Source organism: Gobius niger (genome assembly GCF_951799975.1).
Source record: "Gobius niger genome assembly, chromosome: 6".
In the NCBI taxonomy this organism is placed as follows: domain Eukaryota; kingdom Metazoa; phylum Chordata; class Actinopteri; order Gobiiformes; family Gobiidae; genus Gobius; species Gobius niger.
Genome location: NC_136857.1, coordinates 3,252,848 through 3,271,241, shown reverse-complemented (window position 1 = coordinate 3,271,241; position 18,394 = coordinate 3,252,848). Strand labels below are relative to the sequence as shown.

Below are 18,394 nucleotides of genomic sequence, written 5' to 3'. Positions count from 1 at the left end.
TTTTTTGTCACTTTTTTTGTTGTTTTTTGTCACATTTTTGTCATTTTTTTCGACACTTTTGTGTCACATTTTTTGTCACTTTTTGTCATTTTGTCACTTTTTTGTAATTTTTTTGTAATTTTTTTGTGATTTTTTTGTGATTTTTTTGTAATTTTTTGTCTTTTTTGTTATTTTTTGTCACATTTTTGTCATTTTTTCGTCAGTTTTTTGTCAAAGTTTTCTCACTTTTTTGTCACACCTTCATCATTGTTTTCGTCTCAGTTCTGTCGCTATTTTCACACCTTTTTTTCCAGAAGCTTTTGGATTTGAGTAAAGCCAAACAGGAGAAAATGTGATTGGTTCAGGTGGGAGTTAAGGGGTTAAAGCAGAACTAAGTAACTTGTTTACCTTAATAAATCCTTCCTCTGGGGGAAATGTGTTGATGGGATGATTGGGGGGTCTTTCATCTCCCCCTGGTGTCTCTGGCCAGAAAAACCCTATTGCAACTTTCCTGCCACCGAGGCGGAGTCACCAATACACACTAGTAGAATCACGAAGAAGAAGCTAACGAGCAAAGCTAACTGCGGGCTAGCGCCACTTAAACAGTATTTACAGCTAAGTTTGAGTGAAAAAAAAAATCTTTTTTGTCAGCGTAGTATTTACTTTCACGGACAATTAATAAGTAAAAAAACGCAACATGCTACGACACCTGCAGTGGTGCTTACGGCCTCGAGGGGCAAGAGTTACTTAGTTCTGCTTTAAACAGGAGCCAGACTTTTAAAATGCTTCTGCCATTTGCACTTTTCAAAATGTTTTAATCAATATCACACTGATTTATATGCAATTTATACATTTTGTAAACTCCACTTGCGCTTTCTTATGAAACTGGGGCAAAATGTCGCAGTTTGTTTTAAGGAAAAATCCTAAATTTAATACTTCATGCGTTGGAATATGTTTCGCAAAAGTATCGTATCGGGTCCTCAGTATAAAAGTGCATCAGAAGATTCTTAAATATGTGTTCCTCAAATTTAGGTAATTACAAAATGACTGCCTCGATTAAAGATAGACAAAAAATGCTCATCATTTGACATGTTTTCTTCATCGAATTACTGAACAAAAACATAAATCACTCACTATTCAAACCCACAAAATACTTTTCACATGAATCCTTTATTGTTTTGAGTATTTGACGTCAGTATTTCGACGTGAGGATTCTCTTCTCGTGTGCTCACCGCCTCTTTCTTTCCCCCCCGTGAAGTGTGTCTCGGCCTGATAAGGTCTTTTTCCCGCCGGCAAACTGGAAAGCGACCAAAAACCACGGCCAGGAGCAGGACATCGGCCCCGCAGTGGAACACATCTATGAGGTATTTCCTCCCATTGGTATCCATGAAATAAAGCAGGAACAGCTGATTATGTAAGCCATGTGATTATATAAATTAGAAGCAGACATCCACCAAAGCACAGCGATAATTACACTGATTGGGTATTTGGATTGAATCTATTATAACAAGCAAGGATTAAACAACGAGGAGCCGCATTAGACGGTTATAATGCACGACGCGGAGTCAAGAACACCACGACACAGTGTTGTTCCTCCTGCATTATAACGTCTAACGCGGCTCCTCGTTGTTTAATCCGCTTATACCAGGGTCCCACAACCGTAACATTTATAATAAATGTTTTTTTCATTGACTAAACTCACTAAATCTGCCAGACTACGGGACTATTTTGTGTGGGTTATTAGCCGGTCACTGAAGGCTGGTCTCAGAGCGAGTCATTCTCCGCAGCTATTACGAGGATCTCAGTCAGGCTCAACGACACAACATCAGCACAGAATCACAACACAACAGGACTAACCCGGAAACACTTTTCCCTGGAAGTAAACACCGATATGCGGCACTCGTGGGCAGGAGTTATTTCACTTTTACGCTGTTTAACCTGAAGCTAAAGCTAGCTAGCTCAACCAGCTCAACTGTTTATGGAAACAGCTGCGGTGGAGTCGCTCACACCTGGGCCCCCCCAACTGAAACTTTTATGTTTGACTTTACTAATCCAGACAAATATGCTTCAATGCAGGATCATTTTATGTACGCCTGAAAATGATGAATAGCCTTAACCGTTTTCAATAGAAATGTAAAGCTCATATGTTATTAACAGTAGCTAACCTAGCTGCTCACTCTCCTCTACAAACATTTAGCAAACGCTTTGTTTTGGACAAAAACGTTGAAATTAACACAAAATCCATCTCATACGTTCCTGTCAGTCACTAATTACGCTTTTATCTGACTCATCTGTGTCATGCGTTGCTATGGCGATGCCACAGCGGAGTGATATCCCAGTGATTTAACTACCGGACTACGTGTGCGGTTATACCAAAATAATGCACCAGCCAATCAGAGTCCAGTATTCACCCAGACCATGGTATAACCCATATTACACCCTTTTGTTGCTTGACTTGTGGACTTGTTTCAGCTCGTGAACAACGGCCCCAGTCGGATCAGCCACACCATCCTGACGCTGCACTGTCCCCTGAGCGTCTCGGGACAGTCCCTGCTGTACCCGGTGGAGTTCTTCACCGAGGGCCCCATCAACTGCACCTCCGACCACCGCATGAACGAACACAACCTGAAGGTGAGAGCTGCCCCAGAGAGAGAGGCGGGTCACGGATATTCAGACCGTGAACTCCTCGGTGAAATCATTTAGTCACTGTCTGTCTATTAGATTACCATGCTGGCAGTGGGACGCTTTAACCTCTTAACCCCCACCTGAACAGAGCACATGTTCTTCAGTCTGGCTTTACGCAAATCTAAAGCTTCTTGATGAACATTGAGAAAAAAAAACAGTTCCCAAACCATTACTGTCTTTGTCTGAGCACTGGGATCAGCTTCTTTTGAATATATTACTCATTACTCAGGATATTTGATGCAGAAAGTCATCTTCAATGGACCGTGTCATGCTGATTGATTGGTGTTTAGAGATGCAGTGTGGAAATCTGCTCTGTGCGTAGGTTTCAGGTTTTGACGACTAAGTTCATAACAGAGCCGTGGGAGGATATTTTAGTTAGGGGGCGCTGAGGGACAAAATTTACCCCCAAAACACTTTTTCTGTGCATAAATCCTATGTATTAACCTCTTAACTCCCGCCTGAACCGAGAGCATTTTCTCCAGTTCAGCTTCACCCAAATCCTGTAGGCCAGTGTAACGCCTCATTTGAAAGACCTACAAAACTAAATGGATCTTTTTCATCACTTTTTTTGTTGGGCAGTCGTCTCATTTTTGTCACTTTTTCGTCAAATTATTCGCTTCTTTTAGTCACATTCTTATCACTTTTTCGTCCATTTTTTCTCAATTTTTTGTCAAATTTTTCTCATTTTTTTGTCAAATTTTCGTCCATTTTTGTCATTTTTTGTAAATTTTTTGTCACTTTTTCGTCAAATTATTTGCATTTTTTTGTCAAATTCTTATCACTTTTTCGTCCATTTTTTCTCACTTTTTCGTCAATGTTTTCTCACTTTTTTCACATTTTCATCCTTGTTTTCATCTCAGTTTTGTTGCTATTTTCACACCTTTTTTTCCCGAAGCTTTTGGACTGGGGGTAAAGCTGGAGAAAATGTGCTCGGTTCAGGTGGGAGTTTAGGGGTTGATATTGCCTGCAGTTCACAAACTATCCACCAGGGGGTGCTGCAGCGCCCTCAGCACCCTGGGTTCCCACGGCCTTCGGTTCATAACCCTATTTTTTCCTTTTTTCTTTCTTTTTTTTCCTCAAGTTTCAGCTATTCCCTCATTTCCCCCCTATTTTTCCACTTTCCTCTCCATTTTTTTTTAATTATTGTTCATTGTTAGTGCACTTGTTTTAACTTATTCTGTCAGTGTTTAGTGAAATCTGCTCTCCCACACTGTTGCCGATTTTCCCAATTAAAAAAAAGCACATTGTGTCATTTATAAAGAAGATTAACTGACTCCAAATGCTCCACACGCACTGGGGTTCAGATGAGGGAATCCTGACCCAGTGACAGCCTGAGCTCCCTCTGATTTGGCCTCAGATGTGTGGTCGTGTATGATTAGCTGTCAGGTCGCCTCTGAAGTCATCCCACGCTCTCCTCCCTTCTCCTCCGCCCCACCCAAAGACTTTGAACTCCTGATCTCCCCTGAGCTCACTGCTGTTTGATGGACCACCTCAGTCAGCAGCAGACTCGGGCTCATCTAGAACTAGTACAAGAGTCAAACGGCCTTTCATTCAGAATCTGCATTGTAAACTATTTGACCTGTTTTAAAGACATCAGGCAAAATCTGCTTTTTCAGCTTTGAGCAATAGTTCCTTCATAAAACACCTGTCTAAGAATGGTGCACCTTTTATTCATGAACTGACCTTTCAATACAAGGATGATATTTTAAGTTATAAAATGTGAAATATCGATGTTTTGGTGCTTTAAAGCAAAGGTTTTTGAGTCACAGTAATGTATGTTATGCCCAGGGCCGGACTGGGACTGAAAAACAGGCCTGGACTCGGACCAGCCTGGCCCAAATTAGCGTAATTGTGACACTTCCACAAATACATATTTTAACCTTTAACACCCGCCCTAACAATAACGAGTGCATTTTCCCCAGTTCGGCTTTTTATTATTATTTTTTTGATCGGTATCATCAGCAAAAAGAGTGGGAAAGGTGGTCGTAGAAACAGAAGCAAAATCATTAATATAAATAATAAATAATAACGGTCCCAAAATTGAACCTTGTGGTGCACCATACTCCACGGAATTCCTTTTAGATTCATGTTTTTTTTATACTGGGCTTTACCCAAATCTAAAAGCTTCTCGACTGGAGATCAACAATGTAACGCCTCATTTGAAAGCTAAGACCTACAAAAGTGACGGAAACTTTTCGTCACGTCGCCACATTTTTGTCATGTTTTTGTTGTTTTATTAATGATTTTTTCTATCATTTTTTGTTGTGTTTTTGTCACGTTTTGGTTGACTTTTCATCCTCTTTTTCTCGCTATTTTGATGCTTTTTTTTTAGCTTTTAGATTTGGGTAAAGCTCGGTTGAGGCGGGACCCGTGGCCCCAGAGCCAGTGGCCCTTCTTTGCTCTTCCAGAATGGACATATGGCCAGTCCGCCCCTGGTTTTGCCCCTCTTTATTTCTAGCACATTTTATAAATTACATGTAACACAAAAAATGAAATATTCCTCAATTTACCCTTTGAGGTCTTCATTGAAATGAGATAAGATCTGATTTGTATTTGATGAAGCCGGGCCAGCTCGTAGAACGGACTGAATCTGATTTTTTATTATTTTAACACTTCTACATTACATCTACACTACATCTTCCACATTATTGTGCCATTTAAATAAAACAAAAACATACTTAATAAGACTTTAAAGGGGCTAGATGCAAGTTGACAGTTTTATGCTCACTACTGCCACCTCAGGTCATACGTGTAAACTGCACCTTCTATATTAAGCTCGTGCATGACGGCACTTCAGACCCGAAGTAACACCTTTTTGAGTGACAGTGCAGGATTTTAGAGGCAGTTGTGGTGAACAGGTCTGGATGGAACATGTAGGGGGAGGAAAATACATAATTTTACCATTTTTAAAGTCCCTTTAATAAGAGATGACTCTAAATTACTACCACCAAGTCAATGTCCGGTCTCTCCTGTATCCTCCGGACACTTTCGAGTGGAGTTGTTTGTGTTTACACGTGCAGCAGCCTGACAGATGTTGAGCAGGGCTGTTCTCGAGGTCATCTGTCACAGGGAGGATCTAATGTTTTCTCTTTCCCTGGTGAGTTTGGGCTGCATTTCCACGGGAAGCCGTGCCTAGTGGAGCTCACATGCTTCTGATTAATGGCAACACGCCTCGAGGTCATGCTACCATTAGGCGCAGCACTGACAGCAAAGAGCGGTGCACTGCGAGCGAGGACTAAATGTACTGTGTTGAAGATGTTGACAGATTTACACTGGAATAGACTCTGAGTAAAGTATGGTAACATTTCACCCCAAAAAGAAAAAAAAATACACACGTTTATTTAATGACGGGAGTTTTTGTATAGGTGAAAAATATATCAAAAACATATGGGCTTCTCAGGCCTGGCTACTAACTTTGTTGTTGCCGTTTGCCCTGATAGATAATGACACGAATGATACTTTAGGTCCTCTTCCAGATCATTGAAATAAAAAGGAGAAGCGGCGTTCGATCCTAACGTATTTGAAGAGTTAGCAAACCGGCTTCTCCAGGAAATTTCAAAGTATTTTTCCTATAGCCGTTAGCATCAGCCATCAAACATCACAAATTATGAACGATCCAGATGTTTTCAGCTGTTGTCAACCCACTGACCACATAGAGGTGAGGTCAAAGCCTAGTCAGAAATCATTAATTAATGCGCCGACCCTTTTTGCATTTTGCTTTAGATACGAATTAACATCTAAAAGTGCCCTCTGAGCGGAATGCTAGCTGAAGTTAAGTGTTCGCTTTTTGTGGGGTTGGATACGCACCCATTGGCCACTAAACACCATCTTATGTTATGTTGATAATCAACATCAACTCATTTTTGTAACTTTCTTGTCATTTTTTGCTACATTTTTGTATTTTTTTTTTGTATTTTTTTTCCCACATTTTTTGTCAATTTTTTCGTCGATTTTTTTGTCAATTTTTAGCATTTTTTTGTCTTTTTTGTCACTTTTTTGTCACATTTTTGTCCTTTCTTCGTCAATTTTTTCGTCATTTTTTTTATTTATTTTTTTTGTCATTTTTTTGTCAAATTTTCATCTAATTTTTGTCATTTTTTTGTCAAATTATTATAATTTTTTTGTATTTTTTTGTATTTTTTTCGTCAATTTTTTCGTCAATTTTTATCATTTTTTGTCATTTTTTTTGTCATTTTTTTTTTCTCAGTTTTTTGTCATTTTTTGTCACTTTCATTTTTTTGTCAAATTTTCATCTAATTTTTGTAATTTTTTTGTCTCATTTTTGTCATTTCTTCGTCAATTTTTGGTCCATTTCTTGTGACATTTTTGCCACTTTTTCATCAATTTTCCGTCACTGTTTTGTCAATGTTTTTCTCACTTTTTTGTCACATTTCCATCATTGTTTTCGTCTCAGTTTTGTTGCTATTTTCACAGCTTTTTTCCCAGAAGCTTTTGGACTGGGGTAAAGCCAAACTGGAGAAAATGTGCTCGGTTCAGGTGGGAGTTAAGGGGTTAAATGGACACATCAGACCTCGCCATACTTTTGTACAGGGCCTGACAGACGCTTTGTTTGGATAACTTTTTACTGCTTCTGAATCTCTGAGATCTTGATTACTTACTTGCATGATTTTGCGTTTTTTTTTTTTTTTACATACATGATTGATACAACTCACACTGTTGTGGCACAAAGGGAAAGACTTTTTTTTGTTAAATGTTGAAACTAAAACTTTATCTAATGCTTCTCTTCTAGATCCAGCGCACGCCCACAGAATCCCCACTCCTGGCTCTGAAAAGCAACGACCACCACATCGAGAAGCGGGACGTCCACAGGAACCAGCTTTCGCATTTGACGAACCTGGTGAGGAAGAACATTTCTATAAATAACGAAACACCTCTAAACACTAGAGGTAATGCAATCCGCTTTTATTGGGTTAGCTGGAAAGCGGCAGAACGAGGAGCCTCACTTCACAGCTTAAGGTGCAATTCACTTTTCCAATTACAAGGAAAAGGTTCAAAGCCATCGAGTGAGCATTTAGGAAGTATTCATAAGCCTCTATTAGCTTCTATTTGAAAGTTTGACCGTTTTTATCCATAAAATTGTATAATATCAGCCTACTGCACTGTAAAATATAAGTCATTGGATAAAGCACTGAACACCTTGTGAACCCACTCTTTTGTCCCTGACTGAAGTGGCCCCTGGGGTCTCGCCTGTTGCTTATGGGACGGGGTAATTAGCTTGTGATGTCATTAAAAGGAGCAGGTCAGAGGGCGTGGGCCGTTCCTGTTTTTGGCGATTAGCGTTAAAAGGCTTTGAGGAAAACAGTGCAGGGGTGTGGCGAGAGAGGGAGACCGGGGGGGCTTGTTTTCAGGGATGCTCTGGTCACTAGACTGACTGCTGCGCTGTGGGGCCCAATGTTCGACCAGTTTGTCAGCGATGTTGTTCGGAAACTTGCTGTTCGTCTCATTGAGCGACGATGCCGGATTGTGATTGATTTAATTATGTTATTGAAAGTTAGTAAAACCATCGAATGCTGCAGTAAATTAATTTGATTTAACAACTTCATTGAGCGGGACATAAAAGGAGAAATCTGAAACGCATCAGTCCACAAAATAACACACATCAACGACCCTGTATTGTGTTGTTTTTCTTTATGAACAATGAAAGTGGGAATTGATTAAATTGTAACCTGTGGCCAGGTGCGGACTGGCCATATGTCCATTGTGGAAGAGCACAGAAGGGCCACCGGTCCCGCCTCAACCGAGCTTTACCCAAATCTAAAAGCTAAAAAGAAAAGCATCAAAATTGCAAGAAGAAGAAGAGGATGAAAAGTCAACAAAAACATGAGAAAAACACAGACAAAAAAAAACTACAAAAACTTGTGAAAAATACAACAAAAAATGATAGAAAAAATTATTAAAAAATATGACAAAAATGTGGCGACGTGACGAAAAGTTTCCATCACTTTTGTAGGTCTTGGCTTTCAAATGAGGCGTTACATTGTTGCTCTCCAGTCGAGAAGCTTTTAGATTTGGGTAAGGCCCAGTATAAAAAAAAACATGAATCTAAAAGGAATTCCGTGGAGTATGGTGCACCACAAGGTTCAATTTTGGGACCATTATTATTCATTATTTATATTAATGATTTTGCTTCTGTTTCTACGACCACCTTTCCCGCTCTTTTTGCTGATGATGCCAATCAAAATAATAATAATAAAAAGCCGAACTAGGGAAAAGAGAAAAAAGTGACAAAAAGTGTTGAAAAAGTGACAAAAATTAAACAAATATGTTTTAAAAAAGCGACAAAAATTTAATAAAAGTGTTGAAAATGTGACAAAAAAGCAGCAAAAATGTAATAAAGAACTGTTTAAACATGTATTTGTGGAAGTGCACAACTACGCTAATTTGGGCCAGGCTAGTCAGAGTCCAGGGCTGTTTTTCAGTCCCAGTCCGTCCCTGCCTGTGGCTAAACTCATTCCTGACTTTCCTGACACATTAGCTTCCAAATTCTTCACAGGGATGAGTTTATGAGCACCTTTCTCAGTTTGCAGGGTCACTTCTCAGGGTCATTGTCACAGAAACGCTGACAGACAGATGCACAGTGTTTTTGTACAAAACACATTTTTACCAGTGTTTCTACCAGTGTCTGAATCCACACTGCAGAACATTCTAGGTCAGGGGTGCCCAAAGTGGGGCCCGCCAGAGAGTGACCTACTTTTGCGCCGCATCTGTTTAATACTAACTCTTTCCCATTCATTCTCAATGGCAAATATGGATGCAGTACAATATTTGGCCACCGGCGACAAATTGGGGGCGCTGTTTCACTCCTTTAGCAAAGTTAAGGAAACACTGTTCTGGTGTCTTGGTATTTCTCTGTCATAGAGCGTCGTGGCATCAACTTTCCCATTTTTCCATATTTTCTTGCAAAGGTCATTAAAAGAATGTATGCTTAACTGACACTTTCAAATTGGTCCAATATGGTGTTTTCTTTGACTTAAAGAAATGAATGAGGTAAAGTCACTGTAGGTACTGCAGGTACAGGTGGTGTTGTTGTTTAAATTTTGCACTATATTGCTACAATAATTGATTTTGTTCTATTAAAACTTGGCTTTTGTAGCATGTTATTTGCATAGATAGAATTAAATGCAAATGTAAACCAAAAAAACAAATAAAGTAACTATTATTATTTGTAGTTGTATGTGCTTCACGCTTCACATCGCTCTGTTTGGCCCGCGACCCACAGGCACTTTTTCATTTTGGCCTCAGAGACAAAAGGTTTGGGCACCCCTGTTCTAGGTTTTATAATGTTTTGTCACAAGAGCAACTAGACCACGATGCTCATAATAATTAGCCAAACACTGACAAAGCATTTATATAGTTAATTGTCAACATTAAGCTTTTAGATGTAGACCTAATGCAAAATCCTGAAGTTTGGCTTAGTTTTTGATAAAGCAAAATGGAAACAAACCAGTGATTCTACTGCCTCGAGCAAAGTTACAAGTCAAAACACACTGAATATAAAATGCATTGCTTGCGTCTCGTTATGTTTATTTGGTGAAAAGCTTCACGGTGTGGCTTTAAATTTCGCACTTGCCACAATGTGAATTTGAAACGTATTAATGTGACCTCACGCCTTTTGGCTTCGAGGCGTTTTTCGACCTCTCACACTGGCTCCATTGAACCCTCAGCCGCAGGTAGCCTCCCTCTCTGCCCCCCGCTGTGAGTACCTGCCCCGGGCCGAAAGAGCCCTTTGTTGGCGCGCCTGTCGCTTCCTAACGGCGCTCGTTTATCAAGCGTGTCCAATGACGTGTTGGCATAAAGGAGCTCTTTCTTTATTTTGCCCCGGTGTCTTCGTGTTTTTCTGTTTCGTAAGCTGGAAAAGGTCGAGCAGAAATCCCCCTTTGTGCTAAAAGCGCTCGGTGATGGATCAGTGACGCTGGAAGTGCAGGTCGGAGCTTTGAAGAGGTGGGACATGCACCACGAGCAGCGCAGAGTCACACTTTAGGGATTGTTCATGTCCGCTGCTCATAAAAGAAGACGTTATTTTGGTGCGGGTGGTCATGGGTGCAGTTCCCCGATGTGGAACCTAAAGACTACAGCAACTACAGGTCCCGAGGCTGGATCAATGAATGGTTAGTTACACTGCAATTAAAAAAATATGATTAGGGAAACGCATGGAAAGCAGGCAAGAATGGTCTTTCAATGTTTTTGGTTGCCATGTAATATCTCTTTAGTTCTTCAGCATCTTATTTGGGGTTTATTTATAGCAGTGTGTTTGATATTCAACTATCACATTGCCACTCCAAGCTCTACCTGGCACAATAGGACAAATTATAGTGCAGCAGGCTTGATGAAAGTACCGTAAAACTGGCTCTGGGCTTGTATAGTACTTGAGGGACTGTACCCCATGCCCCTGTGCCCTGCTCTGGATCACATCATCTTTTCAAAGAAAGACACACAAAGGGACAAGGATCTCGGGGTCTGAGGCATTTTTGTTCACAGCGATCTGGCAAATCTATGTTGTTACATCCTTTAAGAGCACAAATGTGTTTAACCTCTTAACTCCCGCCTGAACCGAGAGATCTTTTTCCTCACGTCATCAGAATTTTTTTCCATCATTTTTTTGTTGGGTCTTCAACTCATTTTTGTAACTTTTTTGTCATTTTTTGGTCCATTTTTTGTCCATTTTTTATCACATTTTTGTCACTTTTTTGTCATTTTTTTGTCACATTTTGTCACATTTTTGTCATTTTTTCGTCACATTTTTGTCATTTTTTTGTATTTTTTTGTCACATTTTGTCATTTTTTTGTCATTTTTTTTGTCACATTTTGTCACTTTTTTGTCATTTTTTTGTCACATTTTGTCATTTTTTTGTTATTTTTTTGTCACTTTTTTGTCATTTTTTTGTCACATTTTTGTCATTTTTTTTGTCACATTTTGTCACTTTTTTGTCATTTTTTTTGTCACATTTTGTCATTTTTTTGTCACATTTTGTCATTTTTTTGTCACATTTTGTCATTTTTTTGTTCTTTTTTTGTCATTTTTTTGTCATTTTTTTGTCACATTTTTGTAATTTTTTTGGAATTTTTTTGTCACATTTTTGTCATTTTTTGTCACATTTTTGTTATTTTTTTGTCGCTTTTTTGTCACATTTTTTTCATTTTTTGGTCACTTTTTTGTCATTTTTTTGTCGCTTTTTTTGTCACATTTTTGTCATTTTTTCGTCATTTTTTCGTCGCTTTTTTGTTATTTTTTGTCAATTTTTTGTCATTTTTTCGTCACTTTTTTGTCACTTTTTTGTCACATTTTGTCACATTTTTGTCATTTTTTTGTCTTTTTTTTTTGTCATATTTTGTCACATTTTGTCACATTTTGTCATTTTTTCGTCACATTTTTGTCAATTTCTTGTGACATTTTTGTCACATTTCCATCATTGTTTTCGTCTCAGTTTTGTCGCTATTTTCACACCTTTTTTCCCAGAAGCTTTTGGATTGGGGTAAAGCCAAACTGGAGAAAATGAGCTCGGTTCAGGTGGAAGTTAAGGGTTTAAAGGGGCTAGATGCAAGTTAGCCATTTACTACTCACTACTGCCACCTCAGGTCATAGGTGTAACTGCACCTTCTATATTAAGCTCGTGCGTGACGGCAATTCGGACCCAAAGTAACACTTTTTCAGTGACAGTGCAGGATTTTAGAGGCAGTTGTGGTGAACAGGTCTGGGCTCATTCTACACATCAGGACATGGCTGGAACATGTAGGGGGAGGAAAACACATAATTTTGACATTTTTAAACTCTGTATAGTCCTTTTAACTCTAGTCAAATTGCGATTGAATGTCAAGTCGTCCTCACTGTGACTCTCCTGTACCTCTCCAGACTGCATCTCCTGTTCCCTCTGCTCCCTCTCGTCCCGCTCAGATCCAGTGGGAGGAAGATACACTCCCTGTCTGCTTTAATGCCCTCAAGTCTGTCTGAATCTCTGTTCTCAATGAACTGGGAGGGTCGCAGCATAAAAGGGAAATGCACATGAGTTAGAACGGATTCTCAATATTAATCTTCGAGAAGGCTGGATAAATGTACTCATGAGGCCTTGTTAGTTGATTTTCTCAAGCTAATGTCACCTAGATTTGACTAAGTAAATATGTGAGAGTCTCTTATATGTAATTACGGCATGTTCCACAACAATATGTGCCCAAAGAATGAGGTTATCTGTTTTTTCCACTGGATTTCTTCCTCCCTTATGGTACGGGCATATTCCAAGACACCAGGGTTCCATATTTGCTTTTTGGAATGTCAAGGATGGATTAACATTTGGCAAAATTATCAATGGCCCAATGAAAGAGACGGTTCGTTTCAATGGGTCTACACTACAGAAATAAAATGGCATTGAAACATGTGGGTTTATGATGAGTCAATATGCCTCACTGACAAGGCCGTGGGAACCCAGGGTGCTGAGGGAGCTGCAGCACCCCCTGGTGGATAGTTTGTGAACTGCAGGCAATATCAACCCCTTAACTCCCACCTGAACCAAGCACATTTTCTCCAGCTTTACTCCCAGTCCAAAAGCAATGGTGGAAATGTGACCAAAAAGTGAGAAAACATTGACAAAAAAGTGACAAAGAATTTACAAAAATTTGTCAAAAAAATTAGAAAAAATTGACTAAAAATTGACGAAAAAGTGTCAAAAAATGTACAAAAAATGATTGAAAAAGTGAAAAAAAAATTGACGAAAAAGTGAGAAAAAATTGACGAAAAAAATGTGAATAATTTGACGAAAAAGTGTCAAAAAATGGAGAAAAAATTGCCAAAAAAATTAGAAAAAATTGACAAAAAATTGAGAAAACATTGACGGAAAAATTGATGAAAAAGTGACAAACATTTGACGAAAAATTGAGAAAAAATGGACGAAAAAGTGACAAGAATTTGACAAAAAAAATGTGAATAATTTGACAAAAAAGTCAAGAAAATTTGACAAAAATGAGACGACTGCCCAACAAAAAAAGTGATGAAAAAAAATCTGACGTGAGCAACAAGATCACTTTAGTTTTGTAGGTCTTTCAAATGAGGCGTCACACTGGTCTACAGGATTTGGGTAAAGCTGAACTGGAGAAAATGCTCTCGGTTCAGGCGGGAGTTAAGAGGTTAATAAATAGGATTTATGCACAGAAAAAGTATTTTGGGGGTAAATTTTGTCCCTCAGCGCCCCCTAACTAAAACATCTTCCCACGGCTCTGCTCACTGAGACTCCTCAGGTCTTGAAGTTCCTTATATCCTCCTCCTGGCAGTCTGTCCGCTCTCTTTCCATGCAGGCTAGATGTGGCATCTCGAGTAAACTCCAGGGAAACCCACCTAAACCTTGAGCTTTTGGGTGGTCCAGCAGTAACACCGGATTTAAAGGCCTTATATTGTGCATTAAATTGTTGCATGTACCAACGAGCCTTTAGATGCCCATTTAAGAGTGTTAAAGTCTTAAGTAAAATCGCCCGGTTTTTGTGGTTGGGAAATAATACAGAGGGCAGTGAATGTTGCATTTTTACAGTCTCATGACATTCCTCCGATCTAATTCGAAGCAGGCTGCGGAATAGGATCATAACATTGGCCTCTTTGTTTTATTTATTGAGCCTACAACATGAACACGACTGTTTTACCACACTCGACTTTTATGGTTTTTACTTGAAATCACATCCGACTATTTTAGTATTTACTTTCAACCATATGTTCCTGCATTGAAGTGGTTCTAAAAACTCTGCCTTTTCCTTTTGCTAGTCTGGATGGGGTTAAGCCTGGTTAAGAGATAGTTCAGCAGCCCGAGTGTAGACGAGATATTGATCTGTTAAAGGAGACATTATCACTGCTTCATTCATACATTAGAATAAAAAGTGAAGCAGCAGCAAAGTCATTTTCTCACACAGCATTCTCTCATTTACATTGTAGATTTGGCAGGTTAATACTGTAATACCGTAAATTCTCTAATACTGGCCTGTATTCCATTAGCGGCCGGGTCTCTAACAGAGGCCGGGTCTCTAACAGAGGCCGGGTCTCTAACAGAGGCCGGGTCTCTAACAGAGGCCGGGTCTCTAACAGAGGCCGGGTCTCAACTCACGTGCAGGAAGTAAACAAAGGGAACCCGGGCCGAGGGGGACGCTGCGGAGGAGCTGATCCCAGCATAACTTTGACACAGATTTAGCCTCTTTTCAAACCTCCTGTGACTATTTGTGGAAACAGGGCAAATGTTGTGTGACCCTCCAGGGTTTTAATAAAGTCTCCATCGCGTCTTCAAAGCACGTCCAGCTGCTCCGTGTGCAGGTCAGTCCCACGCCTCAAAATAACTCCTCCCATCAGCACGAGCGTCTCGTCTTCTCTCGGGTCAGTCTCATGATCGATCACGAACACAAACGCTCCGTCTAAACTCGCCTTTTACACAAGATAACAACAAATAATCCGGTCCGCGGTAAAAACGAAACAGAAACCTGCAGTGACACTGATGTCAAAGCTCCGCTAACAGCAACAAAACACTTCCTGTTGTCCCGACAAAATAAAAGGCGTCAATGTTCCAGCCGCTGGGAGAGGGTTTGAAATGTTAATTAATAAATGAACCTAATATTTTAGGTGCAAATGGACACAAATCTCGTTTTTCTTCGTTTTCCTGGTCGTCCGTTTTGCTCAAATAGAAATAAAGGCCTGTCTCTAATTGTGGCCTGGTTCCAATAAAGGCCTGGTCCTCGATGCCCTTGATTAAATAAAGGCCCGGGCCGATATTAGAGCATTAGAGCATTTACGGTACTTGCAATTTAAAATGGTAAATTCGATTCAACATTCACTCGAGCACTGTAGCAATAATTTATTTTCCAGCTTGCACTCGCCGTTTAGCTCCTGTCTTGATAAATCACCAGTATAGATTTGCTACCACGCTGTTATATGAAAGGGAAAGCTTGGTTTCACTGTTTTATAGTGTGTCATTCCCTCTTCTGTCTGCAGAGAGCGCTCCAGGTCAATATAAAATCCTGACCAGCCCAGTGTCGTGCTCCTTATGTAGGCAACGTCAGGCCCGGGGGCCAAAACCGGCCCTCCATCCTCAAACTCTGGCCCTCGAGATGATTTTGAGAAATATTATGACCCAAATCATAGATCGAATGCCTGTTAAAGTACTCTAGAAATGTGAAAAATACTGTCAATTCCTTAAAATGTCTTAGCAGAGCAGCCTTTTAGGCCATAATCCTAAAAGAATACTCGTCGATAGGTAGAAATGACCTAAATCTACTTGAATTAAGAGATTAAGTCTAAAGTTTGAGTAGATTTGGTCTGGTCTATTCTTGCCAATGGAACAAGCACAAGTTTTTTCTTAATTCAGATTATTTTGTATAATTTCAAGTGAATAATACATATTTTTTACAGTAAAAGTTAATTTGCCTGATTTCCAGTGGGATTTCTGTTTGTTCTACTGGCATTAGCGTCTGATGTTAGATTAGGGCAAACCGACTCAAATTTAACATAAAAAAACCCTTTATTCAAGTGATTTTAAGTAATTTATCTATTTTAAGATGGACATTTTTAAAAGATGTACAACATTGGCATATGTAGAGAGTGATGCTTTACTTCAATCGCTTCAATTGGAGCGTCCGGCCCTTGGTCTTTTGACGATGAAGAAAACCGGCTCCACCGAGGAAACTTGCCTAACCCTGCTTTAAAGCCTCACTTGTTAATAATAACTTTAAGTCCACTTTGATGAACTCGATATCGACAGAATGTTTGTGAACTGCTACTGCGCTGCATCGGCTCCATCGAATGACAACCCTCTGTTTCTGTGCCCGCAGTCGTGCTCGAATGTGGAGTGCTGGACGCTTCAGTGCAACGTGGGTCTGCTGGAGCGAGGGACCACGGCCATCCTCAAAGTGCGCTCCCGGGTCTGGGCTGAGACCTTCATGGAGGTGAGTGCGAGTGAACTGAGCCTCACAAAGCCCCATGCGCTCCCGTCAGATGACAAAGGCGAGCGGGGAGCGTGTGCGAGCTGTAGATTAAGACTTTCCGACCCGGATCTGTGTGTTTTCTCATGTCAGGCTTTGGCAGAATACAGAGATCCAGTGTTCGAGAGGGAATTGCGAGTTGTATTGTAAGATATCTAGCTGGATTGAAGCGGTTGGTTAGTTCAGAGCCTTAAAAAGATCAGCAGAGCCATGATATTATTACTTTTGTACTTCTGTTTTCTTCGGTTGCGTCGTAAAAACCCAGGTGTGATTTGTCTGGCTGAACTTTGCAGAAGGAAACCAAACCTAGGCCGCCTTTCTCGGGTTCAGTATGAGAAAGTCGTATGGCGAGCCAGACGTATCCATCATGCGCTTTCAAAGATAAAAAATACGCTCCTGTCCTAAAAAGGCCTCCTGTAAGTCGAAGGACAGACAGAACACCTGTCCGAACCAGATTGTATCCTGGTGATGCATGTGCCACGCTTCATGTCTTCTTTGACATGCACTGTAACTTTATCACAGCACCTGTTCGTGGGTGGAATTGACTGTAACAAATTGCTTTTGAAGATGGATGTGCTCAGAGAAGACACTTATGCCCATAAATGGATAAAGCATGAACTGTTTCTTAGCTCTATGCATGACACGGGTTCGTTACCTCAAGTTTTCAATATGAAGTGACGCTTTTTCTCCCTCACTGGGCCTGAGGGGTGGGAGCCTCTGGGTACCTCACGATACGCGATACATGGCTTACGATAATCTCACGATTCGCTGATACTGTAATAATCGATATATTGCACAAAATTAACTTACGATATATCACGGTTAAAAAAAATAAAATGCAACTTTTAACCTTTATTTTAAAGGAACAGGCCACTGTTTTTACATACTGAGATATGTTCTTACCTTAGCTTTGACGAGTTCTTTAGGACCGGTCTGATCTTCCCCTTTGCCTTCAGTCACGTAAACACAGCGCAGACGGCGTTAGCATTTAGCCTCTCCCTCTCTCCTCTATAGCTCCAAAACAGGTCAAGATAGAAGCTACCAAGCTCTTCCACGTTTTCCCTATTTAAATATGGTTACGTGAAGTGTTCCACTACAAAGTATAATTACACAAAATTAAACAATGTGGATTTTCTAAGCGGATAAAAGGGGGGACTATATTGTAAGGCGGAATAATACCAGGAGTAATTTGGCATCCGCACAGTAATAATTAAATAAAATAATTTAAATAGGGAAAACGTGGAAGAGCTTGGTAGCTTCTATCTTGACCTGTTTTGGAGCTATAGAGGAGAGAGGGAGAGGCTAAATGCTAACGCCGTCTGCGCTGTGTTTACGTGACTGAAGGCACGGGTGAAGATCAGACAGGTCCTAAAGAACTCGTCAAAGCTCAGGTAACAACATATCTCAGTATGTAGAAACGGTGGCCTGTTCCTTTAAAATTGCTCTCTATTGGCAGCACTACTGAAGTCTTGATCATTTTTAGCCTCTATTGGCTGTGAAAACAGTGGAGCACTGCTGCCTCATTCATATGCATAGTGTCGCTCATTAATGTGCATGACATCATCAAAAGTATAAATAAATCGGTATCGTATCGTCCCGCAAAAAAAAAAGCGATATATTGGAAAATCGATATAGTGTCACACTCCTGCTGGGCCCTGGGGAAACAGTGCACACTGCAAAAAGTGAATATCAAGCATTGGCTTAAATGACTTGAATTGAGGAAATGTATCTTGTTTTGAGCGGTTTTCACTCATTTAGACACTTTTCCTGA

General features: G+C 40.1%; 1 protein-coding gene across 1 annotated transcript in view; it reads left to right on the top strand.

The window, feature by feature from the left end:
• itga5 (integrin, alpha 5 (fibronectin receptor, alpha polypeptide)) overlaps positions 1-18,394 on the top strand; it is a gene marked incomplete at its 5' end in the record, with an annotated part of 106,223 nt that overhangs the window by 83,600 nt on the left and 4,229 nt on the right. The window contains 4 exons of the mRNA XM_079558802.1: positions 1,238-1,343; positions 2,452-2,610; positions 7,415-7,522; positions 16,474-16,587. Coding sequence (XP_079414928.1) covers positions 1,238-1,343; positions 2,452-2,610; positions 7,415-7,522; positions 16,474-16,587 — 487 coding nt within the window. The remainder of the gene's footprint in view (positions 1-1,237; positions 1,344-2,451; positions 2,611-7,414; positions 7,523-16,473; positions 16,588-18,394) is intronic.